General features: G+C 41.1%; 1 protein-coding gene across 2 annotated transcripts in view; it reads left to right on the top strand.

The window, feature by feature from the left end:
* The first annotated feature begins 1,038 nt into the window (after positions 1 to 1,038).
* ssbp4 (single stranded DNA binding protein 4) overlaps positions 1,039 to 26,494 on the top strand; it is a 92,223-nt gene continuing 66,767 nt past the window's right edge. For both annotated transcript variants that reach the window (XM_080505990.1, XM_080505991.1), the window contains exons 1-3: positions 1,039 to 1,164; positions 14,089 to 14,161; positions 18,744 to 18,805. In XM_080505990.1, coding sequence (XP_080362116.1) covers positions 1,109 to 1,164; positions 14,089 to 14,161; positions 18,744 to 18,805 — 191 coding nt within the window. In that variant the 5' untranslated portion in view covers positions 1,039 to 1,108. The remainder of the gene's footprint in view (positions 1,165 to 14,088; positions 14,162 to 18,743; positions 18,806 to 26,494) is intronic.

The following is a 26,494-nucleotide window of genomic DNA, read 5'->3' on the forward strand; positions in this document are numbered from 1 at the left end:
GAGATCGTGTTCACGTGACAGAGGATGAAAGATGCTGTTCAGATCAATATTGTTGCGTGCACTAATTTGTGATCTTCACACAAGACTTAAATGTAGGTTGTCTCACTGCATTTAATCTCCTCCCCCATCAATCTTTTACCTTTTTAATCCATTACTGAGTATGAAGCGATCTGTGCTTCTGATGGGGTGTTGCCAGTCTATCACAGGGCAAAAACACACAAAGACAATCACTGGGACTTTTCTTTTAATGAACCCCAGACCACTGAGGAAAACCCACAGGTTGAACATGCAAAGTTCACACAGAAAGTCCCTTAAAACCCAAAGTTGGAGTGGGGATATCCTCGCTGTGATGTGTGAGGTGTAACGCCCACCCCCAAAACAAACAAACAAACTATCTACAGACCAGAACAAACAAGCTCTTTTGCACCTTGAAGTGTGGTATTTCATTTACAAGGCATAGATTAAACACCAATGGGTTCCTCTAAATTGACAGTCGGCGTGAATGCGTGTGTGTGAAGATCTCTAAGCGTTCGCCTTGCGATGGCCTGGCGACATATTCCAGAGTGGACCCTACCGTGACCCACAGTCACCTGAACTTTCAACAACAACCTCCAGCCTCCTAACAGGAGCCGACCTAAAGAGCAATGCCTTTACCCAGAATGCCTTTCTCCATACCCCCCTACCCCCCCCCCCCCCCCCCCCTCTCTCTCTCATCATCTCCTCATGTTTCTGAGGTCCGTAAACAAGAAGTGTGCGTTTCCCTTTAAGAAGCCCCCGCCGCTTGCACAACAGAGGGAGGATGAGCAGGACTGCGGAACAGCGGCTGAGGAGGGGAAAAAAAAAAAAAAAAAAAAAAATCCAACAGAGGACGGTTTCAAGTCCCCCCAATAGAAACTGTGCCTGATTTGTGGCCAATGTTGGAGATGTAAAAAAAAAAAAAAAAGGAGCGAGAGAGAGAGAGAGAGAGAAAGAGAGAGAGAGAGAGAGGAGGGGGAGGAGAAGGGGGGAGTAAAAACACTAAAGGGGTAGCTATGGAGATGGAGCGTTTTCCTGGCTGCTTTCTTTGACAGGTGTTGAGTGGGGCAAAAGTCTTAAAACAGAATTCAGCATGTACGCCAAAGGTAAAGGAGCTGTCGTCCCTTCCGATAGCCAAGCGAGAGAAAAGTAAGTGGATTATGCGCTAATATGTAAGAGTTTACCTGCTTATCACGCAGCCGAGGGGACAGAGGAGGGGAACACAACTTTCCCAACTCGGTGCTATAATTTAAAAGGAGTGTGATGTGTGCGTAAAGTCGGTGCGATGTCCCTTGTCCTCACGGATCACCTTTTTGTTTTTATTTTTTATTTTTTAAGATCTGCCTCTGGTGAACTTTTGCCTTAAAAAAATGCCATCTCTCTCTCTTCGAGGCATTTTTTTTTTTATCATTATTGTCGTTTTTTGCATGGGATATTTACCAGCGCCGCGTGCATTCACTTCTTGTAACTTGTAACCTTTTTTATTGTTTGCTTGTTTGTTTGTTTTGGGAAAGCGACACATATTTGTATTTCCGGACGTGATCGCAGAAACGCGGCGTCGCTTCTGCAGCATTAAAAAGTTGCAGAAGGGTCTTTCGGTCTTATTTTGGTGGGTGAAAGCATGTTTCTTGTGGGCTGGATGTAATGCCGGCTGCTCTCTCCCTCTCTCGTCTCCTCGAAACTTTAAGAGATGAAGCCGCTGAACATTTGAAAAAAAAAATATTTATCACAATTTCCTTTAGAACAAATGGGTATTTAAAAACATGTTTATAAACCTGCGTAAAGCTGAGGCGCAATCCAACCTGGCGATGTAAGAAAAAGTTTGGTCCCATTCAGCAGCAGTCATCCAGTGCTGGTAAACTTTTGCACTCACATGAAGGAGAGTCATGCTGCCACCAACATTTTAAGGGCACTGCTGCAAAAGTAGACCTTATTATTAACATTTTAAGCTGCGAATTACCAGAAGAAATATTCCTTGTTGTCGTCGAGCGCTTCTACGGAAATCGGATAATTATCTATTACTTTATGTTCTTCTATTTTGAGTTATTAAATAATTTTTCCATGGAATACATTAACTTGTCATCCGTGAACTTAGAAACCCAATGCAACTTTAAACTGTCGCTGTCATTGCCAGTATTTTGAGGGTGGTGGGGGGGGGGGCGCTTCACCATGCCTGCCCTGTGTTGCAGTGCTCAAGTAAAAACATTTCTTTACCGAGTCTTCAAAGAGTTGGACCTTCTTTGCGTGGAAATCACTTTAAATCAGAATAGTCTTTTATCACCAGCAGCTATTTTTAAGCACCAAACAGTCTGGGGTTAGAGGAGTAAGGAGGGATCCCTGCTGAGATGCAATTGTAATCTAAAAACACTGTCAGGTCCTCAGAGGCTGGGCTGCTACAGACTCTCATACATCTGTAATAGAAACAAAATTTCTTCAGAGACCCTTCTTGTTTCTTTTATTTATTTCTTTTTTTTATTTTTTTTTGATGCACTGTCATGTCAAATTCAATTGATTAAGCTTTCTAGAGATGTGGCGTGCCAGTGTGCTCAGAGAAAGCTTCCATTTGTATGACTTTACACATGTTTAGTGCCACTAGCATTTGATTTCACCCCGAATTCACATCAATCCATTGTCAAATTTAGCAGCTCCGCATGTCTTTGAATGTGTGTGTGTGTGTGTGTGTGTGTGTGTGTGTGTGTGTGAGTGTGAGAGTGTGCTGATGTGGAGGAGTGAATCCTAAATGAAAACAGTCCCATGTGGTTTCATGAGCAGCAGGCAGATTGACCTTTGAACCAGCATATCACGCTTTAATATTGCATATGAACCATCAGCAGACGTTGGGCTTCTTTTACACCTGTTTCCAACATGCTGTTTGTGAGCTTTCCCTTCTTCACTTCATGTACAACTCACTTAGAGCTATATATCATTTAAACACTGTGTTTTTGGACAGTTTTTTTTTTTAGTTGCAATTTCTCCTTCAGGGACTATGGATTATGGAGGGGAATCAGTTATTGGGAGGGAAATCAGTGCAGAGGCAGCGCGTATTTCAAATGATAGTGTAGGAGGAGGATTAATAATTTAACTCTTAAGAAATACTATTCTTTTGAGAACTGGAAATGATGATTGCTTCTTTGCTGAGGCTGCTTGAGAATAGAAAAAAAAAATCCTCAATTTATTTTAGTGTGTTTGTTTGCGTTTGTTTTGGTTTTTTTTTTTGTTCAGATCATTTACCAGCACTTCCCCAGTAAATACCCTGTACTTAAAAACTGTGTGTGTGTGTGTGTGTGTGTGTGTGTGTGTGTGTGTGTGTGTGTGTGTGTGTGTGTGTGTGTGTGTGTGTGTGTGTGTGTGTGTGTGTGTGTGTGTGTGTGTGTGTGTGTGTGTGTGTGTGTGTGTGTGTGTGTGTGTGTTTTGTGTCACAAGCCTATAGGTGCTGTCCACACAAATAATGGACGATGCCTGCCCTCTCCCCTCACCTGTCTTGTCACCCTAACCTGCCCCGCAGGGCCAACACATGTTTCCTTGTAAATGCTGGAGTTCACAACAGCTGCCCCGGTGCTTCACTGAATTAGTTCATATTCATATTTACATATTCATTCACCTCTTTACGGATTCAGATATTGAAAAGAGTCTGGGTGGGTTTGTATCCTATTACCGCAGGTTTTGTCATAGTGTGACACTACAGCTGCTGCTCTGGTGAAGCTCATTGATTACCTGGTGTCATAATAAATAAACTGTATATTTGTTCTATATAATATTTTTTTTTTTACTTTCTCGCTCATGTAAAATTAGGTGGTTCAGAAAGCTTGCTTCAGAAATTATTGCACATAGGCTGGGATTACATGCATCCCTCTACTATACCACCCAAAGTTGGGCTGCAGGGCGCTGGAACCGATCTGAGCAGACTATGGGCGAAAGAATTGATCGCTGATTGATCAGATCTACTATGGTCATCCCAATAGCGTTATTATTTGTCAATGTGAACGTGTATTGGCTTTGATCGGCATTTGGAATTTGGAGAAAAAGCGATGCTCCAACCAGGTACAACAAACTTGGAGGAACAGTGGAAGTGTGACAAGACAAAAAAGAAAGTAATTAGTTGAGAGCAGTGTTTTCCTTGCACAGCTAAAAGCAATCACACAGTGTGAGGCTGTAGGCTGGGCATGGGAGTCACACCAAAGGACTGGTTATGTAAGAAAGAAAGTTGTAAAATTGAATCTATACTGATAAGTGCCTTTATTTTTTAGCAAATGCTTTCTTATATTGTCCCTGTAGTGGCTTTTGTTGCTACTTCAGTTGACTTGTTACACTGTTAAGGTATTTTCCATAGCGATGCATGTATTGTTTAAATTTAACATGGCTATACCATTTTCTGATACCATATTTAAAGAGTTTTCAGTGAAAAATCTCACCAAAAAAATTGCATTCAGAATGTTTCACTATGTATCGCTGCGGTATTTTGTTTCCTACATGTGTATTTGCTCCACTTTGTGCTTTTGTGTAACCACCCGTGATCAGGTGCACGGTATGAAGCTCTGAAACCTGAAGCCTCTATAGAAACAAACTAATTGCTTTCCTATAGTACAACACATCTTCCTGTATTTACTGTAGTGAACCCTTTGATTGCACACGGTAGTTTTCTGGCTTTAGCGTACAAAGCGTTTCGGCAAGCGAGCTAAATTGCGCATATGTGTGTTCATGGCGCTGTGCACAAAAGTCATGCACGCGTGTGTGAATTTCTTTTTTATTTTCTTTTTGAACCTTGAAACCAAGGCTGAAGCCATCCTATTTGTACATTAAATCCTGCACACAACCAAGGTCTCACCACATAGCTGTCATTCAGCTGCTTGGTCAAGCTGCCATAGGAACACAGGTTGCAGGAACATGGACGGACGGAGTGTTTTCTCTGCGGATCCTTGAGAAATGTCATTACGATTAGACATTTTGCAAAGGGAAAACAAGCTAATAATAATATTAAAGGGAGCTGAAGAACCGGTGCCCTTGCACCCAAGGAAATTAATCACTCCACATTTTTTTTTTCCAGTATTTAATTGAATTTGAATTGGCACAGAGTAATACAGCAGCTTCGATATCAATGTCTCCTTATTATTTAGGAACTACAGCCTCATTGAAATGCGCACTGACAAATCTAGCATCTTAATTAAAGGTGTCATTCACAAAAATATTGAAAAGCACGATCGAACATCTCATTTTTTTTTATTTTTAAAGCACATCTTCAGTTTCCCAAAGAACTTTTATATTTATTGTCTAATAGTTTGTTTACAGTGGAGGTTTTTATTTTGGTGGAATTTCAAGTGTTGCTGGATTTGTTTTGGGGAAAAAAAGCTTCAAGTGCGAAGTTAATCAGTTTGTTTTGAACATGGGCTTCTTTACATCCTGCGCTCCTCCTCCGGCTCCTCCCATGTATTTACATGCAGTTTAATGGAGATCTTCAGGTCTGAATGCATGGTTTTGATTCTACACAGATGGCTCTGCCATCTGCATTTTAGCCTTTTCAATGCAGCATAAAGAGCTGCGCACTAGCATAGGCGTAAACACTGCTCTAAAAGTAAAGAAACCCTTGATTTGCCCTCATCACCCTTTGGCTGACTGAGCTTTCATTCAGATATGTCAACAGTCAATTAATGCTGCTTTTCGTCAGCTGCTTTTTGGTGCATCTGCACAGATTTGTTAGTTTTCTCACTTGAAATAAAGGAGACAGTATAAATATTGAAGCTACGTGCCTGAAGTTGTTAATCAGTTTGGCAACAGAGCACACAGAGGAGAAGTGTGTCGGTCTTATACAGAGAGAGTCATCCGTCTGAGCAGCCCGAACGTTAATAAGGCTTCGTTCCTAAAAATTAGGTCTATCTTAGCCTAGAAAACACATGTGGACTCATTTTTTTTTAATGGAAAGTTGCATCATATTGTGTTGCTGCTGTGGGAAGCATCCTTAGTCAAGACAGTTGCATCACTTTTTATTCAGAAAATGTGCTTTTGTGAGTCAAAAATGCCATTTTTTTGAAAATGAACAAGTTTAACTGTGAGGTTAGGGGATGCTGAGAGGCAGGGATGGATGGAGGGGACCTGCCGTCCATCGAGGAATAAAACTCTTCTTCATATAGTGATTAAGGCTGCTTTACCAGCAGACCAGGAAAGAAAGAAAAAACACATCAAATGAGCTTCGAATTCCAACAAAAGAAGAACTGCTAACAGACATAGTCTCAAGAGTTGAAAGTCACACGATGTACCGAGATTCTGAGTTTCGATGAATTTCTCATCAAAGTATTTTGTGAAGGCATCCATCCGGATTGAAATGCATTACCAGAGCTGAGCTATACAGTTCTGCAACTTGCTACTCTTGCGGTTTTGCCATAGCCGATTTAATTGTGTGAACTTACCTTCGTTGCAGTGACAACACATACAGATCTAAAATATACGTTTTAATAAACAAATATATGTTTTAAACTACAATCGCTCTTTGTTCATCGTGACTTCTTTTCAAACGTCACCAGATCAGTTGAAGTAAACAACCCCACACTTCGAGTGTCTTCACAAATCCCACCTTGTTTACATGTGATTCTGTCAGTGGGAACACTGATGACTTATTATCGGAGAGTGACAGGGGCTATGACATTATCGGTGCATTGTGTGAAGTGGATACATGTTCAAGGTTAAGCAGGTTTGAACTTTTAACAGTTAGCTCAAAGTGTGGGTACAGGTCACGATTAGAACCAGGGTCTTCGGCCCCGTTTATACGACAAAGGACGCAAAACTCTCTTCACTTTTGGTGGGGGGGGGGGGTCCGTTTACACAACACCGGTGCTCTGATCCACTGCAACCGCGACTTTTTTTTTAATACCGAATCTCAAAATCCCAAGGTGGAACATTTCTTTCATGGTTGCAACTCGGTTTGGTGTTGACTCTTGCGACCTTTGTACTTCAAGCAACTTTTAGTAAAATTTGCACCCCAACTTGGCCTCTCTATTGGACCAGCGACTCATCCATAGTCTCCTCCTCTTTGGGGGGGATTTCTCTCAAAACACATAAATGCCACAATGGCAAGGGCTCCAATTCATAGTTATATATCGGACATGTTATTCTTGTGCAATAATACGTGTCACGTATTCTTCTGCAATTTCGTCGTTGGCTGCGATTCGTCTTGCGTTTCATCGTGCAAAACGCACAGAGCACACTCCAGGCACAACGTTTATTAGATTTGTGACGTACGATATGAATAAAATGGTTAAAATCGCACAGTGTGAATGAGTTAACAACATGTTTTGTGTGTGTGTGTGTGTGTGTGTGTGTGTGTGTGTGTGTGTGTGTGTGTGTGTGTGTGTGTGTGTGTGTGTGTGTGTGTGTGTGTGTGTGTGTGTGTGTGTGTGTGTGTGTGTGTGTGTGTGTGTGTGTGTGTGTGTGTGTGTGTGTGTGTGGATTAACCCATGGCTAAAGCCATCCGTGTTTACATGCTCATTGACACTGATTTGTTTTGACAAAGGAACTGCCATAACAAAACCGAGCAAATACAAACAGTGTGCGCACTGGGAATAAGCTTTAGTGGAACGGCTTCACAGTATCACAGGTGTCTCCAACAGGCGGCCTGCCTCTCATTCACCTCCACATGATACATCTCTACATCTACACAGTGTCAGATCCATGCTGCTTTCATTTGAAGTTTATAAATATTTTATATTTTAGAAATAATATTTTGTGTTGTTTTTAAAAAAAATTCACTTACACTTTGTGTTCCAGTCAGTACAACATGGAGCGTATGCATTTTGCATGTCGTATGTCTTTATTTCTCTTGATTTCACATGGGTTCGTCTGAAAGCCGATGTGGTAACGGACGCCGCTTCATCCTCTATCAGTTACTTTATGACTACCTTACCTCACCCCGCGACTGCTCCCACCGCTGAATTATTCAAATGAAGACATGAAAGTTAATTTGCTAACTGTCTGCGCTTTAGCTGGCTAAACTCAGCTGAGATGCTCCTGTCTCAGGAGGCGAGTGAAGGAAAGTGGAAGGCTGGATGGGACAGCCTGGGGCTAAATGTCAGGTGTGTTTCCAGGAGAACAGGCAGTGGGAGAAATCTCCTTGATGTGCGGACATGCAGCAAAGTACTACTAGTTTGCTTGCATAGGGTACAGATCACGCAAGGATGGAAGATCAGAAACGGTGTAGTTTTTTTTTTTTTTTTTTTTTTTTACTCTACCTGCTATGTGGTGGAAAAAAAAACCCGGTACCAACAATGTTGTATCTCAGGAGAAGAAGCATGAGGGATGGACAAATGCTCCACTGCTTTGCTCTGCTGCTCTTTTAATGTGAACTCACACGCTTGCTTTATATCGTGGATCTTGATATTCAGTCGGTCATCAAAGCTCAGGTCAAATGTTCTTCCTCCCACTCAGATTGATCCTGTACTTCTCACCATGTGATTTGCAACACGTCTTCACCCCGTTGCTGTTGGTAAATATCACGTCGGTGGACACGTGGTCGAGAAAATACAAGGGCAGCACGTGGTTTGGAGTTGTTTTTGTAAGCGTGTCATCTTTCATTTCTGAATAGCATATGCAACTAGTGCAGAGATGGTACCGGGCCAAAAAAAAAAAAAAAAAAAAAATTAAATAAAATCAGTTTCATCACTATCCACACAGGATGAAGCTGAGCTCCTGACCTTCAGTTTCCCTCTGACACAGCTACTGTACAGTACAACCCCCCGTGTCTCCTTTATCTACCTCCCTGCTCCATCAGCTTGCAGAAAAAGTCTCCTCCTCAGCCGAGTTACACTTACTGCTTCTGACAGAGTAACAAAAGGTGTCCCCTGAAGCCTGGACTGAATGAGTGTTTTTAAATAATACATTGCAGCCAGGGCAGGTGCCCATTGCCGGGGCATAGAGCCCCTCAGATCACACCAGGCTCTGCCATGAAAATTTCATTGCTGCGGTGCTCTTGGGAATCTCGGTTCGATTCTGTACAATGTGGACGAGGTGTAGAGGAGCTGCCGCCCGCCGCCGGGTATTTCACACTGCAAAGAGTGTCTCGGTTTTAAATGCTACGTTGATGGGCTCGCCATTTTCTTGCCTGGGAAAAACGATTTTCTAATGCTGATGTAGCACAAATCCAGGTGTTATTATGTTAGAAATAATAATAATAAAAAAAAATATATATGTATATATCTATAAACCCAATCATATCTATTAAATGATAACACTTTCACATAACAACAGTACTCACAATTGAATATTACAATAAACATTAAACATCAATATCTTTTAACTGTCCAGCAGCCAGATGTGAAAAGGAGCTGAATAAAATGTTGACGTTCTCAATGGAGTCTGCTTCAGTCAGCTGCATCGCTCCGGAGTCCTTCTCCAGCTGAGCCGGAGGAGAGCCTGCTTGTCTTACGTTCACGAGCAAACGGGAGGTGAGAAAGGTTTCAGTTCCCAGTGGGGAAAAATGCATCTTGAATGCAGTCAAACTGGGAGCTCCCACTGGGAAAATGGGAGGTTTCTGAGCTCTCCCAGAAGCTGAGCTCAAGTCATTCACCGTAGCAGCGGCTTTAGCGAGAGTTAAGGAATTTTAATTGCTCTGCTTACATATAAGTTGTTTTCATTCTAATCTTCACCAGAAATAAACGGGCAGTGTGTAATTATGAAGTTTTCATAGCAGTGGATATAATGATTGTTGGATATGTTGACAGCTGCGTAGTAGATTTACCTATATATATATATATGTATGTAAAAAAAAAAAAAGCTTAATTTCATCATCTTCATTAATGTATTTGATAATGACCTTGTTTGTTTATAACAACAGCATTAATGTGGCAATGTTGACAGTGACCATGTTGCTTTTCATTTGTCATGTGAATTTTCTATAACCTACCCAACTGGTAACTTTTCAAATCCAGAGCCTCGTGATGCACCTTTTTATCTGATGAGCCACATGTTGCTTCCCTGGGCCTTTCAATGATTGAGTCATTTTGTCATTTAAACGTCACACAAAGAGTTAAGCTGAAGAAATTCTATTCCAAAAAACGAAGAGTTTCATATGAAGTGATTTCACATGTATAAAGTTCACCAACTACATGTAAACCGCTTCACAATCCAATACTTTCTTTTCACAAAAGTTATTTCAGAATTTTTGTTGTTGTAATTACGTCTTTCTTTAAGGTGGTATAATTATTCAAAAATCAAAACAAGTCGCAGACATATCTATATCCAAATGGGAGGAACACTCATGCATCTGAAGTGGAAAAAGAAAGAAGAAAAAAAAAAGGCACAGTCATTTTGTTACAGCCGCACATAATTAAAGGACGTCTTGCTAACACTGATCACTTTCGCTCGACAACAGCGGGCCCGTCGCTCCGTTTCACAGCGATATTAAACATTTACAGGAATCAGTTGGTTACAACTTGTGGCTCGTTTGTTCTGACAGTGAGAATTCCCTCCTGCCCCCGTCTGTCCGTCTGTCTGTCCTTCTGTTTGTCTGTCAGTCTGTCTCATCGCTTGGTATTCAAACTTCATGTAATTTTACTTTTACTTTACTTCTGAAAAATTCCTTATTTCTATCTAATTTTGTTTATAAGAGTAATGCCATCGTTGAACTTTTTTGTTTTATACTTCTTGTCTGAGAGTTTCCATTTGATTTTATTCAGATAAATTGAGTCAAATGGCTCCTATTGAGAATGGCAATAAGCTAAGTTAAATACTAATAGTTTCAGTAGTTTTTGGTCGAGGTGGTTTTCTTGGAGGTTTTTACAACGGTCGTTTTACTTGTCGCTGAGAAGCTTAACTTGAAGTCTTTGTACCCTTTACACCTCTCTTGCTCACTCCTTTATCCTCCATTGCTGTATCCAGCAAACACACATGTTTTTAAACATACAGGACAAATATGACTGTCAAACATTTTTTAAGGGTATGGCGAGATTAGGGAATAGAAGTAAGTGTAGATACTTTATCTGGTTTTGAAGTGAGAACTACAGGCGATGATAGTGTCTAGTATGCTTGTGAAAACTGGTTTGGACCGGCTGTAAGAGATCATTTTCTTTTAGCAGACGGCTGTCAGGACTTTGCAGTGAAATTGGGTGACATCTTTAACTAGATAAAGATATCAGGTTGTTCAATTCTGGCCAGCTCATCACTCATTCATGCAGTGTCATCTAAAATCAACCCAAACATCATAACTCTGTGTCTGCTCCGGCCTTGATGCATGTGATCAGCATAAAAACAGTCGCCGACCTACCGCACACAAAAGCACAGCACTGAGTTTTCATACCTGGGGAGGGTTGCATGCAAATGATGCACTTTCCCACTCGGTCTCTGCACTGGAGTAAAAACAAATTTGTTTCTTTATGTTGGAGCAAAGTTTGCTTTCCCTCCTGACTTTGTCAAGGAAAGAGAGCCGTGTGCATCAGTATGTATCTGCAAGTAATTTCTTTTGGGGTCTATTTTGCCCCCATTATTTTGGTCCAGCAGATAATATGTGACAGTGTTTGCATTGTTTTCCATACTGGTGTTGCTGTTATTAAGTAGTGCTTCAGCTGTGCTTTTGAAAGTCTGAGCCGGCTGCAGCCGTCTGGATCCTTTCTTGTCTGTCTGGGATGAGCTTAAACAAGGCAAAAGCAATGACAAGTGACAAGGATGAGCCAGTTGTTAGAGGAAGCGAGAAGCAATATGGTTTCAGAAAACGTCCCACTCTGTGATATGGAGATGATTTGATTTGATAGATCAGATTCATAATATACTGCAGTTCTTTGTTAGATGTCTGCCTTAAGTGTTCAAAGCAATATTTCTACATCTGAAAAAGAATCATCTCTTGCTGTGAGCTAAATGAGAAGATCAATAACACTTGCATGTTTGCTAAATTTGAAGCGACAGTCACCATTAGCATAGCTTAACATACAGAAGGGGGGCTTAGCGCCATCCAAAAAGAGCAACATTTGCCAAGCATTACCGTTATGGGTGGGAATTGGTGTCCACCGTTTGGGGGAACATTAAACTAAACAAACAACAAAATAAACAACCTTTTTTTAACTTTATTTTTCAAAGAAAAGTTGTTTAAAACCACAAAGATTGCTTATATGTTTACCTCTAAAGTGCCAATATTGTGCTAGTTTAATTCTTCACTCATAGAATTAATGTGGGACATATTCACGGTTCCTAATGGACTTAATGGACTATTTCTTGGCGGGATACAAAATCATTATGGGGGTCCTACCATGTTGTTGCGAGGCAACCAGGTTTCTATTTGCTCTTGGATTTTACATTACAGCAGCTAAATTACTTGATCTGAAGCAAAATGTTAAACAAATGTTTTGACTAGTAAGAAACTGCACAGTCAGAAATTACATGACTGATTAGACGTGATTTAATCATGAGCCAGTTTAATGGAATTATCAGTATTCTTACAGAAGGGTATTTTCTCGTATCCCGAGGAAATTGTTGTAAAATAGTATTTCTACTAAATTGTTCAACTTGCCAGTGTGAAGCACAGTTACAACATTTTTCTTTTCAACTGCTATTTCCACTATTAACTTGTGTGCTGACCTCTCACAACAAAGGAGGAGCGACATATTAAAGCAGCCATTCTTCATGTTTCTGTACAAATGTCCTGGTCTCCTCTTAAAATCTAGAAACATGCAGGTTCATTTGCAAGTTCAAAGTGTGTCAGTTTTCTTTTGTGCCAAACTGTCCAGTGTCACCCAATGTTGAGATCGCAGAAACTAAGACACCAGTATTGTGAATCGTGTCCGATACTGCCCGAAGCTGCTACGCACTACATGACATCATGCGCCAGCAACGTGGTGTAACTGTAAATTATGTTCTACCAAAACATCAAGAGAAGAGATGAAATGTACTTCAAACAATACCAGAAATGTAATCGACAGTAACATTTGGACCAGCAGAGTTTGCCCAACATTGCTCATTAGTTTAACTGCTCAGTCGATTCAGGCGCTACATGAGAAGCATGACTACCTTTGCATATCATTTTTCGTTTGGAATACGAATTAGGCATTTAATGAAGTACTTGTATCTGCACTCAGTATTGGCAAGTAGCTAAAAGTTGGTATACTTACAGTCTTTTAAAAGAGTGGTATCGGTACATCTCGATCTAAAACCCTTTATAATCAGCGTCCATCACTATTGGAGGGATATGTGGGAATGTTATAGATAAAAGTGGAGCACCGTTAAGCCATTTAGGCAGAAAAATTAAATATCAATAGACAATGTTTCACTAATTTAGCTACTTCAGTTGTAATGGAAAAGGCAGGCGCAGAGACAACCCTCAGAAGTAAAACCTACATAAGTCCATGGAAAGTATTTTATTATTTTAATGAAAATCCAAAGCAGATCTTGCGTATAGCTGTGCTTCTTTTGGATTTGTTGGCTTCACCTGGGTTTTATTCATATTGATAACAGAGGCCAATTTGTTTGTGATCGTTTACAGATCTCTTGCGGTTAGAAATTAATTGCGTTTCATTGTTTGTTTCTCATGACACATGTATTACTGATGCAAAGACAGTAATCAACATGTGTCTGACCACTAGAGCCCCCCCCCCCCCCACCCCCCGGCACAGTGTTTATCAGAGACCATTTTTTTTCCCACCTCGTCTGCAGATACTCTCCATCTCTCCTGTCCATGTTTCTCTCACTGTTTTGTTTTCTGCCTCTGCGCCTCAACAGCAGAGTTCCTAAAACCACAGAGACGTGGCGGCGTGCCGCCAAGGCCCTTTAGCACAGGGCCGAGGAGCTTTACGTCACACGTTCACAACTCGCATCGTATATGATCTCCATACAGTGAAATGGTGTTTATCCAGACTCCGTCTTAAATGACACTGTGGTGGTTTTTCATGCACAATTGTGCACAAATGTTGGACTTTCCAATGTGATGGGCGACTTGGAATGAAACACGTGTGACACATTTAGGGATGAAAAGAGAAATTGAGTGTGTTTTTTTTAAATTTTGAAATAATCTTGAATTAACACAGCTTTTTTTACCCCCCCAAAATGAAGCAAACATAATGGGATCTTCATCGCTGACTTCTCGTTTTCTTTCCCCGTCTTTTGCAGGTTAGCTTTATATGTGTACGAGTATTTGCTGCATGTTGGCGCACAGAAATCCGCACAGACCTTCCTGTCAGAGGTAAGTTTGACTTCCTTTTCTCAAAGGATGAGTGTGAATCCCCCTCCATTGTATGTGCCTCAGTGTTATTCACATTATAAATTGCTCTGGGTTCAAGCAGCTGTGGAGGTTAAAGCCTGCTGTCAAGACGTTGGAAAACTGTAAAAAAAAATATTGACACATTAATGATGTTACGCTTGTCTTTTTCCAGACATTAAACGACAAGAAAGGTCTTTTGACTGTTTATTAATTTAAGACAATGTAAACGTGGTGGTAGCAGGGTTACTTAATGTGATTACCCGCCTGTCATTATTAGCTCTAATTTGTAATCAGCTGTATAATTAGAGTGGTTTGACACTTTGTGAGCATGTGTTGTTGCTCCTGCTCTGCTTTGACATTTAACAGCTGAACCCGCGGAGTAAAGAAAGTGTTTGAGACCAATAACTAACCGAACCATTTTTCCCAGGTCTGCCAGACTTATTAGCCCCATATTATGTCCCTGAACTGTCGAAGAGGTAGGGTCTCTAATGTGTTGCATCCTCTTTCTTAATGGACATCCTTCCTGCTAATGGTCCCACGTCCAGGCCGTCTCCCAGAGAGCACCTCTCCAGCCCGCTAGGCTTTATTCCCCGCCACTTAATACACTCCCCAGCACTGAGAGGGCTTTAATGGCAAGCAAAGGCAGCTCTGCATCATTCAACTTTAATACTGACATCATTTATCTGTCATTTCACCAGGTGAGCTCAGGATAGGGTTGCACAGAGATACTGTTGCGCCCGTGAGAGCCCACCGATGTGAGCGCATGATATACTCACCTGGAGTCGTGCATTCTTGACAGTTTAAGGAGAGGCTAAATGCTGAAACATGTCTTTTAAGCTGTAAACCAACTTGTGTTCCTCCATCGTGGCTGGTAATGTTGACACACTCCATTTGTACACAATGGTATTTCATGGGGATAAAAATTGAACGACATGCCCCCTGCATGCACATTTTTCTTTGAAATCAGCTTACATCTTAGGCGGACAAAGCATAGATTGAGGCGCTCCTTGTGTTTTGTTCTGCATCATGAGATTTATGTAAAAAGCACTTAACGCCCACCTCTACCAGTACTCACCTGTCAGTGTGAGCTTGTGAGACAACGCAGCCTGGTCATCAATCTTACTTAATTGAATGTTTGGGCTGCAGCTATCGACTCGAGACCGGCGTGGTCCTCCACCATACTGATGACGGCTGCATGGGGACTGTGAAGGGAGAGAGAGAGTGGGGTGCACTCAGGATTTTTGGGTTGTTTGCCTTTTTTCAATGAATCGGATAAACAACGGAGCAATTTCCTTCGGTCTCGATCCTCACACATTCAAATGGTGTCGCCTCTGTTCAGCATCTTTCCACAGCTCCTTATAGGCCCCTGAGAATTGAGCATCAGCTGGAGGCGGGCTCACACTCGAGGGCAAAGTGAAACTCTAAATATCTGGTCACTTCTAAGTACGCTTGCCCCAAGGTTTCTGGAGTTGAAACTTACAAGAACTTTTAATAGTTTAGTTTTTTTTTCTTTCAAAATTACTTATGGAGGTACTGCAACTAAGCTGCAGGTGTATTTAAAAAAAAAAAGGTACAGTACAAAGGTTTGTAGTTCTCTGTTATTTCTATACTTAAAAAATATTAATGTTATTATAATTATGGCTGACATTAAAATATTAAACATAACTTTATAATTAAGGGTGAATATGTTTATTTTTTATTTAAAGTTATATGGTCGGATTTTAAAGAATAAAACAAATAAAACAAAAATCTAATCTGAAATATACTGAAGTTTCACTTTTCTGATGCCTATGTTATTCCGTTATGATAAATCACAAGTTGTAAACAGTTGTCACGACTCAGTTAAAAGCAAGACTGGATTTTTATGAACTTTTATTGTTCGACTAGAGCTTTACATATCTCCAATTTATATAACAAGCTAAATTAACAGTCCTCTGGTGGCTGCTTCTTTCATTTAAGCACATCATCTCGTTTAATGATGGTAGTAGAAACGTTTTCTAAAATCTGAACCGTGCTTATTATTGAGTATTATATACAGAGCTAAAATAATCACAACTTATATACACAGAACATGAAGTTGAGCAGAAGATAGATTTGCATCACAACATCAGCAGACAGCAAAGTAAGCTGAGCTGTCACAATCGATGTGAAGTATTTTTGTCCACATTTTAAATGATTGAAAAGGTGTGTGCTCTGCCTATGATGAGAATGTTTTGAATTTTCAAAGAATCAATTATGTCAAAATATAATTAACTAAATGTGATAGCCTATAGTGCACAGGCAGGCATCAAGGTGAACCCAATAACTACAAATGTACCTTTGAAATATACAAAAAAAACAAATGAGAAAAACAGTGTGGGGGGAGTCGATGAGTCTGAGCTCCACCGAATTCGAAGCGCTCATGGGTGAATCTTCTCCTGGAGACGGAGCGTTATTGATGGGCGGAGGGAAAAGGTTGAAGTTCGAGGTGGCAGGCACAGGCACGCACAGGCAGTCAGGACGTAAATGGCTTCAAAATGGGATTAAAACAACATCCCCACAGACGTGGATTAATAGAACATACACAAAGACACACCGAAGCACTTGGCATGACCACCAGGCATTCACGCTAAGACAGCTAAACCAATTTGACGCCAGTCGCCTCAAACCTCGTGCCTGCACCACTACACTACTTAATAGTTTTGTTTATTTCGAACACATCTTCATTTTTATTGAATCGACTTACATGGTCAGTGTCATTTGAGTATTTAGTTTAGACTGACACTAATAGATAGAGCTGAGCGAACGCAGCAGCTCGGCCTTTGACCTTTCCCCTCTTCATATAGCTCTGAAAGTAAACTTTGAAGCGTTCCGGCTGTTTGAAGAAGGTCTTTTATTGTTCAATTACCTGAGAGTATTACCTTGTCCTTGATTTGATGCTTTTATGATTTGTTTTATTTTAAATAAAACTGAGGTCCATAGTCGTATAAATGTCAAGAGCGTTTATTTATTACATTTACGTCTTATAGTGGCAGCAGCAGCCGACGTCTTCATATTTCAGACTTATATCCTCAAACTGCAGCAGAAGTAGTTACTGTAACAATCAATACATGATATTTCAAACATCTGCATTGCTGGGCAGACCTCATTTCTCTCATTTTTGTCCAGCACCATGACTTAATTTGTCATTGTGCATTATTTTGGACACTTTTAGATGCATGATGGGTTTTTTTCTTTGGGTTTTTTTTGGTTGCCTTTTTGATTTGACCATACCCATTGTTCCTCTAAATGTTCAGCTCCTACTTATTATCATTGTGCCATTTGCAAACCCACACTGTATCAGATCATTAGGCTAGTGTAAGTAGTATTTGAAAGTCAAATGCAGCTTTGATGAAGAGATAAATCCCTGAGAATAGTGAAATGGAAAAAGTATAAAAATTGTCGATGTTAAAAAATACTAAAAAAAAAAAAAAAATGATGTTACAATTTCATTTGGCAAAAAACTGAAATAATACTTACTGATAGTAATTTTGAATAACTGGAATATCAGAAATATGAAAGTGTATCTTGCATTTGAGCTCAACAGTACAAGACTTCAGCAAAAAGTGTTTTCGTGCCATTCTAACACACAGCTGATGAGTTGTCTAATTGAGGAAAGTTTCCCAAACTTCATGTGGGGTAATAACTTATTTCGAATGTTTTAAAAGAACGTCCGTGTTTTAGTTGTGGGTAAAATTGGTAAAACTGATCTGAAGTATTTCAGATATCTACATTATTCTTCTCTTTGAAATCGTGTAAATGATGGGTGGTCTTTTTTGGCTTCTCTGAATCACAGTCTCATGCATGCACTTCCAGTAAAACATGCATGTTTCAGGAGATAAGACACACACACACACACACAATTGTAGTATACACACTTCTGTCCCCGCGGGAACTTCGCCACTCTTTGCTCTCCCTCTCTCAGCACAGCACTCACCTGTTTAAGGCCATTAAATCAACAGGGCCACACCAACATACAACACATCACATCATTATAAGCGTCACTGGGGAAATCTGTACAACAGACACTTTAATAGAAAACTGAAGCGACTATCTGCTTTTCCCTATATATAGACTACATATAGAAAAATAGAGAAATCTTGCTGCTGTCATGCTGTCCTCACAAACTCTGTTGAATCATCTCTGAGACTGTATATATCACTGTGTGTGTGCGTGCGTGCGTGCGTACAGTCATGTCAGTGGGAGTCTGTGAAGCAGGCAGTGGGTCTGCTATCTCTTGCTGGATCTTATCTCAGCGTCCAGATACAGACAGGAGCTCTGCTGGTTTGTGAGGGCAGCAGAGAGGACTGCTGCTTCAAGACAGTCACAGCTTCTTATCCTCCAACTCCCCACTGGAGATCACTGGGCTTATTCAGCGGCCTATTTTTCTGTCCCACCATCACTCTGTCAGTCTAAAGTTGAGAAGATAGTCGAGCAAAATGATGACATTATGCATAAAACATGGCGCGGTGTCTTAATTTTTCAATTTTCTCCCAATTTTTCCTCTTCAACTCATTCCTTTTTCTCCATTCCACTTTTGTTACAGATCCGATGGGAAAAGAACATCACACTTGGGGAACCGCCAGGATTTTTACACTCGTGGTGGTGGTACGTATCCGCTGTCTTGTTTGTCTTTCTTGACCACACTTTTTTTTCACCCCCATCAGCTCACATTCATACTGTAGCTTTTCTCTCAATGGACTGAAAAAAATGTGCAGGAGGGAAGAGATGGATGGTAATTACAGGGAATGATAAGTGCGTTATCTCACACATGTTAAATGCTGCACTGCTGATGTTTCTGTGATTGACAAGTTAAGTGAATACTCCTTTCCTGGTCTCGAACTTAAACAGATATTTCATCAAAATGTGCAGAGACGAAAAACAAACAAGAAAAAAAAATCATACAAGCTTCAACTGCACCGCTTCAGTTTCTCACAATTAATTTTTTTGCAGAATTAGTGAATTGCCATTACTATTTGCTGTGTACCTGTGGATGCACTCACAACTCGCACTGGATTACTGTTGTGTTGAAGGAAGCCTTGTGATCATCCCTCAGAACTGGCTCCGAAGATGTGCTGTCTGACCATGTGTATGAGATAATAGTAATTTCAAACTGCCACAATTGCAGGTGGAGTGAAAAGCTGGCTATCACAAAGCGATGGAGAGACTGGACATGTTTTTTGGGGGGTAAAAATGGATATAATCAATGTTCTGGAGAAAGAAATTCAGATAGAGATGCAGTGAGTTGTGAGAAAGTGCTATGAAAAGTTGAGAAAATAATTAAATGTAGAAGCAGAGGTAGAAAGAGAAGGATAGATGCTGGTACATCTTGCACCTCTGCACAGCTGGTTGGTCGTGGCACAAAGTGGTTGAGAATAACAGATCATTGATTTAGAAAAAAAAAAAAAGTGCAGAAGTGGTCCAAAAATGCTTGCAGGTTTTTTGACCATTCAAACAAGCAATTGCCCAGAGTGCAGAAAAAAGTTACTGCCCTCCCTCTAAGTTTATGTTGCTGCCGCTGTTGAGCAATGGACAGTTTATAAGCTCGACTGCGATTTTGCTTCCATACTCTGGTAAGCAAGTCATTCACCTTATGACTGTACGCATGTTAATCCTGAATATTCAGAAAAACACAGGCTTCATCTGACTTGCCTGGAGTGTCCAGTTGCAGAACGGAGTTCGACTGATTGCGTGAAACTTGTTGAGACTGCTGTAATGATAGAAATGCTTTATGCAAGTGAAGTTCACTTCTGATGTCAAAGAGGGTTTACAATGGAAATTAAGATTTTGATTTGAAAGCTCACAACACTGAACCTAAAAAATGGACTTCACAGCTTTTGTGGTCTCATTTTACCACTTGGTATAATTAAACTTAAGCTTTTGGCAACTACATATAGGTTATTCATTGATAAATAAAGTGATAGATAGATAGATAGATAGATGTTTGAAACTAACTTTTCTCAAGACATTTCATCCTCCCAATATAACAACATTGACTTCTATGAGTGGACCTGAGAAACTTAAAGTACTGATTTATTTGGAAGTGTGCAGATACTGCAGCAGTCTTTATCCTGATCGACCTGCACACAGCAGCTTTTGCAGAGCATCAAACAAATGTCAGGGAATATTTCTCATACATGCTGTTTTCAGGACGGGGGCATGCACCTGTCCCTCTCTGCTCATACGAAACGTGTGCCTGTCTGCGCTCTGAAGAGGTGCCCATCATAGTTTCAATATCTTTTCCCTGCCGTTAAGATTCAGACCGTTTGACCTGATGCTGTGTTTAATAGAAAGAAGGTTCTGCTGTGAGATGCTTCTTTTTTTCCTGCTGTTTATTTGCTTCTTCATACAGACCTGAGAGATCTGTTATTGCCAGGTAAATAGAAGCTGGTTGACTGATGCAGTGGGTTTATGACAAGACATTTTCTTACCATGTCTAAATTGAAGGGGATGGATACAACCAAGGTGCAGCATGCGTCCTCACAGTTGGTGGATGTGGTGTGAATCTATGCTGAGGATTCTTTTTGTGGGGTTTCCATGTTCTCCCTGTGCAAACACCGGCTGCTAACCTGCCAGAGTGTAGCCTGCCTTTTTACCCAGTGATATGTCAGATTGACTCCAAACCCACCGTCATCCCGGTCTGGATGAAGTGAACATGGAGGGTGGCTCAATTAAAGAACACCCGAGTGTTGTGTTTCCCCTCGACAATCTTCACACTGACAAATCCGACTTGCAAATGACAGAAGGAGGAAACATCAAGACAGAGGGAGCTGGATTGCTGGAACAAGTGCAAACAAAGACTCAAGCAAGCAGACACTCGAGAAGGTTGAGAGGATGAATCCTCAGCAAGGCAGCATGAGAGCCAAAGCGAGGGGATAAGAGGTTTGACAGGGCTGGCTTTGTTTGTCGTTCATGCTATCCCGCTCATCCCCAAAGCCCCCTGGTCGGCCCTGTGTAATAAACCCGGACATGCGGCTTCACTCATTCATGCTCCCTGGCCCCAGTGTGTTGTGATTGTGCAGCCTGTTGACACGGTTCATAATGGTCCTTAAAGAGCCTGGCTTTTCTCAACCTGACAGCTCTCAATTGGACAGCTACCAGTAATACTGACAGAATGACATACACAAACATACAGTGCAGTGCAAGTTTGCTCTCGCCTCCGCCTGAACCAATAAGAGTGCTCGGGGAGACTGGTCCTCTGTGTGTGTGTGTGTGTGTGTGTGTGTGTGTGTGTGTGTGTGTGTGTGTGTGTGTGTGTGTGTGTGTGTGTGTGTGTGTGTGTGTGTGTGTGTGTGTGTGTGTGTGTGTGTGTGTGTGTGTGTGTGTGTGTGTGTGTGTGTGTGTGTGTGTGTGTGTGTGTGTGTGTGTGTGTGTGTGTGTGTGTGTGTGTGTTTGCCACAGAGCAGTTGGAGATAGGCCGATGATTAGCCAGGATGGGCAGGGCAGGACTCCAGTGTAGTGTGACCCAGCTCAGGGGCGTCTGTCTGGGACACGCAGCACGTGGACACGGACACTCTCTTGCGGTGGGGTCGGCTACGAGAGGCTACCACCCCTAAGCCCCCCCCCCACCAAAACAAAAGCTCCAGATGGTAGGAAAGCCACCAACCTCCCTCGTTCCTCACCCTTCGCTCCCCCTTCCTCAACCTTTGTCTGGAGGTTGGTCCTTTTGTTTGCGGAAAAGAGACCCCTGAACGGATTAACTCTTTACATTCCAGCCGCTTTTGTGTTAAACAGCCTCCCCAAATTTAAGAACCCGGGCCCAGCGCTATGCCAGTCCACCCCCACTGCCATCCACCTACAGCACCTCACTGGGGTTTTCTTCACCCTTCCTCTGCCTCTGTCCATGACTGTTTCCTGTACAGGACAGTGTTGATGGCTGGGTGCCTCATAATAACATTGTGGCTGTAAGAGGGGGGAAGGAGAGGGATGTTTGGGGTGGGGTGGGCCGGGGGGAGGCTGGTGGTGGGGGTCACTCATCCACATCTGTTGTTATGGGTGGAAGGATAAAGAAAAGGCTCAGTGAGGGCTGCAGGTGTTGATTGTGTCATTAGCCCTCTCTCTATTGGCCGCTGCTAGTTGTCTCCTCCTTATCCCCAAATCGATTGCCTTAACCAGTTTTCACTGGATGGCTGCTGATTCCACAATACACATCCCCCCACACCCCTGCACACAAAACATACACACAGAAAAAAACCTCAACACAACAACAGTAGTGGAGGGATCCTCTGTGTGATCGCCTCTGGCTGAAATTGTTGTTTGTGTGGGGCAGACAAAATAAGAGTCCTCTGCTCCTGGTTTGCTGGACTTTTAAAATTTTCTTTACTGTTTTCATCATCTTTATCTTTATCTCCGGTTCATCCGTCACTCTTCCTGAGCTGGTTTTTTTTTATTTTTTTTTAAATTTTGCTTCCCCAGATTGTTTCTATAAGCAAGTCCATAGACCCCCAATCCAGTGTCTGATTTGTCAAAACATTACATTGATGACAAACCCTGGCAAAACACTAACTGTCTTAATCATACAAAAGTAGCAGCCTTCCATTTATATATGAACAGTTTTTTCTGAGGTCTGAGGATGTGTCTAATTATGTTTTAAGGCCATTTAGGCTTGATGCTAAATAGAAGGAGACAGAGAGCGCCTACTGCATTCATAAGTGCATAATTTGGTACGTTTCCATTGAGCTTGCAGGTTGCAAACAAATTAGGACCACCAATGACCGCCGATGGTGCTGCGCAGAGTAGCTCGTGTTTGACATGCAAAGTGAACGAAGAAGAAAAACAGCAATGCCGCACCTCTCCCTGGAAAGATTGTATGAAGGTGTGCGTAGAAACAATCAAATCAAAGTTTACCTCACTTGGACATTGTGACAAAGAATCCATAAATAAATGGACTGTATTTTATGCTTCAATTTAATTCCTGAACAGTCTGTAGACTTTAAAGAATGGAACGCTCCATTACTATTACATTTTATTGCAACGCTGTTTTAGAACAGGGGTGTCAAACTCGGGAGAGAGCGATGATTTCTGCCGCTTTTATAAAATTCACCGTCACAGAAAGTCTTTCGCGCTAAAGCGGCTTTGCTAGTAATACGGTAACAAGATTTCACTGCTTCCTCACCGGACTCATTGTTCAAGTCCCAGCGTTGTGCTATGAATGTCACTGAGGGCCCATTTACACAACAACGTTTTCAGTGAAAATGCATCGTTTTTGTTTCGGAAAAGTTTCTTGTTTACAGAGCAATGATTGGAAACTGGTGTCCTTTTCCACGGAAACAGCAGAAACACTTTCGAAGTAGTTAGCATGCCAGGCCGCTAGTTGGCACTGCTTCTTTTTGTAATGAAACCACACATGCATTAGAGCAGGGGGCAATATGCTATAAATATTAACCATGGCAAGTACGTGTCATTCGTGCTGACAGATGTTTAATTTGAATTGCTAATATGCTTGATTATGAACTGGGGGGAGAAAAAAAAAAGGTTCCAGAAGACCAAAGACTGGGAGTCACACCACTCTCAAGACCGCCATTGTTGTTATCGTCCACTTACGTACTCGCGCATGTGCAGAAGAACTATTTACTATGGCCGTGCTCTGTGTGTGCAGTAGCAGTGTTTCAGAATTGGAGATAGAAAATTGGATCATTTCTAAAAAGGTTTTTATTAGTTCCCAGCATTACGTAAACAGACTAGCAAAATAGAATACAAGTTTTCAGTTTTCTCTTCAAAACAATGTGTCAATGAAGAGTTTGATCCCCGGTGAATATATTGATAATGTCTTTGTAACTGTCACACTTGGTCATATTGGCAATAGCGCCCTTAAACTATATTTTTATGTTGAATGCAAATCAGTGGACTACGTAATGAACTGAATGTGCACTAATTTACACAATGTGCAGTAATTATGTCATATAATCCTAATTAAATCCAGAAATATCTCAGTAGACATGCATTGTTTACAATACATGAAATACATAACATAACAATATAAAGGGAATACAAATCTGAATACAGTCCAGAGTGTACAAGAGACAGGGTAGACATCCATACGTTGCTGCATTGCGTGCGTGCGTGCATCCGTGCGTGCATGCTAATGTCCCGTGTGACAGGATCCCCTTTCCATGGCCGTCCCCAAGGATGACTGACATGTTGAAGTGTCTTTCTGCGTTTGGTAGTTCATTTTTGAGCTGTCAGTTGTAATTTTTAGCCACAGTCCAGAGGGTGTTTGATTTTCATGGCACAGGGATGTTGTTCTTCCTCCTTTCTTTCTTGAATGTGTTGGTGCTACCAGGAAAATAGCTGCCACTTGAGTCAGAGAAAACTGGAAGGGTTTGTTTCCCCACCTCTTCTCTTTGATTGCAGTATTTTGTCCCTTTAGGAAGAGTCTGTTCTGAAAAGAGAAGCATTACTGGTGCAATGGAGGTTCTTTCTCTCTTTTTTTTTTGGGGGGGGGACCCCATTTCTCTTTCTGTTTCCTTTGGACTGACCGACCAACTTCCTGCCACACGCAGGATTATCATATAGACCTGCCACCAGCAGTCGGTGTCTTTGTTTACTCTGCTTATTATAATGGAAAAGCACATTGTAAGCAGTGGCTTTGTCAGACCACAGTTAATTGCAAATAATTATCGTGATGGCATTTAATTTTAGTAATTGTCTTCTTCTGGACCGTTGGATGCTAATCTCTTCCTCCTCTGTTCAGGATACAAAGTGTATGTGTGTGTGTGTATGTGTGTGTGTGTGTGTGTGTGTGTGTATGTGTGTGTAGACTGACAGCACCAGCTCATGCTTTTCAGCCTTGTACGTAATTTGAATAAATGGAAAAAAAAAAAAAAATTGCTTACGCAACCCGTAGCTTCATTTTAAAGGTCTCCCGCATTCCTCTGAGGTAAGAGCTGTTAAACTTCTATACGGAGCTCCGTGGCTCGAACACCAGCTACTTCCCTTAATATCATTAAGAGCTTCCCATGATGAGATGATTAGATTGAAATGATTAGATAATTGGATATACATTTTTTCTAATACAAGGCAGAGTGCAACATTTCTTTCAGATTGCTCGCGCTAATTAACTGTGAATGTTGACTTCCCAGATAATTTAGAAAGATTAGTGTCAGTTGAAATAAACGATGTGACAACAAGTAGAATGTGGAATTTCCCTCTAAATACGAGTGGCGCTGTAAAATCAGCTTATAATAAACTCTTCCCAAATATACCTGAGTTTAGTCCAATTTCTTCATGGCCTGGTGCTTCAAAGGAGAGGCGATCTTCTTCTTGACTGCACCCTGATTGTGAGGGACTATCATATCAGAACCACAGCAAGATGAAAATAGTTGTATACTCTATATTTTTATTTTTTTCTATATTATCTTTTAACGTGTTGTATATTATAACAATCTTATATATATGTGTGCGTGCGACTGTGTACTAACTTTTGCAAACCACAAATGTAACATATAAATAATTTAATGATAATAATAAAAGATAGTGTCAATTCTCCAAAAAGTTGTTTTGTTCCTTTTGCACAAATTTTGCTTGATACTCTGAATCTTCTGACGATATCAGACACTGTTGGCGGGATCTTCGAAGTCTTCACTAATTTGGATTAAGTTTGAAATAGTTCCACAATTTTCAGACATCTGGGAGGCTGTGCCTTTCTGAAATGCTCCTTTTATACCCAACTCATGCAACTGTCCAACTAATTAATTGTCAAATTCTTTTCCAGTTGTTTGATTTGTGTTTTTCAGCCTTGTTTTTGCCTCTTCCAATTTTTTTTGTGCATCAAATTCAAAATGCACTGACATTTTTTTTTCCATGTAATTGTGAATAAAATGTGTATTTATGAGTTTTGCAGATCATAGTGTTCTGCTTTTATTTATTGAGAACACAATATCGCAGCTTTCTTAAGATATTGGATTGGTCTCTTTAAACGTGCTCTCTCTCTGTTATTGTACCAAATATGTTTTCGGACGACCAATATGAGAGTAATTTTACATTAAATGCCTCCACATACAGTAGCTAATGCCACCTTTCACCTCCCTGGTGTTCCATTGTTTGCAACATGTAGAAAAATGCATCCCGTTTTGACCCCCTTGAATAATATCAGAATAATGAAAGTCTTGGTTTGTGCGTTCGGTCTCGTGATCCCGCTCCAGATTATGCAGGGGAACACAGAATGAGATTTCCTTGTGTGGCTCAGACACATGCAGGTCAGCTGTTCAAATCGCAATATATTTCAGACTTCACAGGCCAGGAGATGTTAGATCACCTTACCCCCTTACCCTCCTTGCCTGCACCTGGTTGTGTCTT

Source organism: Blennius ocellaris, assembly GCF_963422515.1.
Source record: "Blennius ocellaris genome assembly, chromosome: 12".
Lineage (NCBI taxonomy): Eukaryota > Metazoa > Chordata > Actinopteri > Blenniiformes > Blenniidae > Blennius > Blennius ocellaris.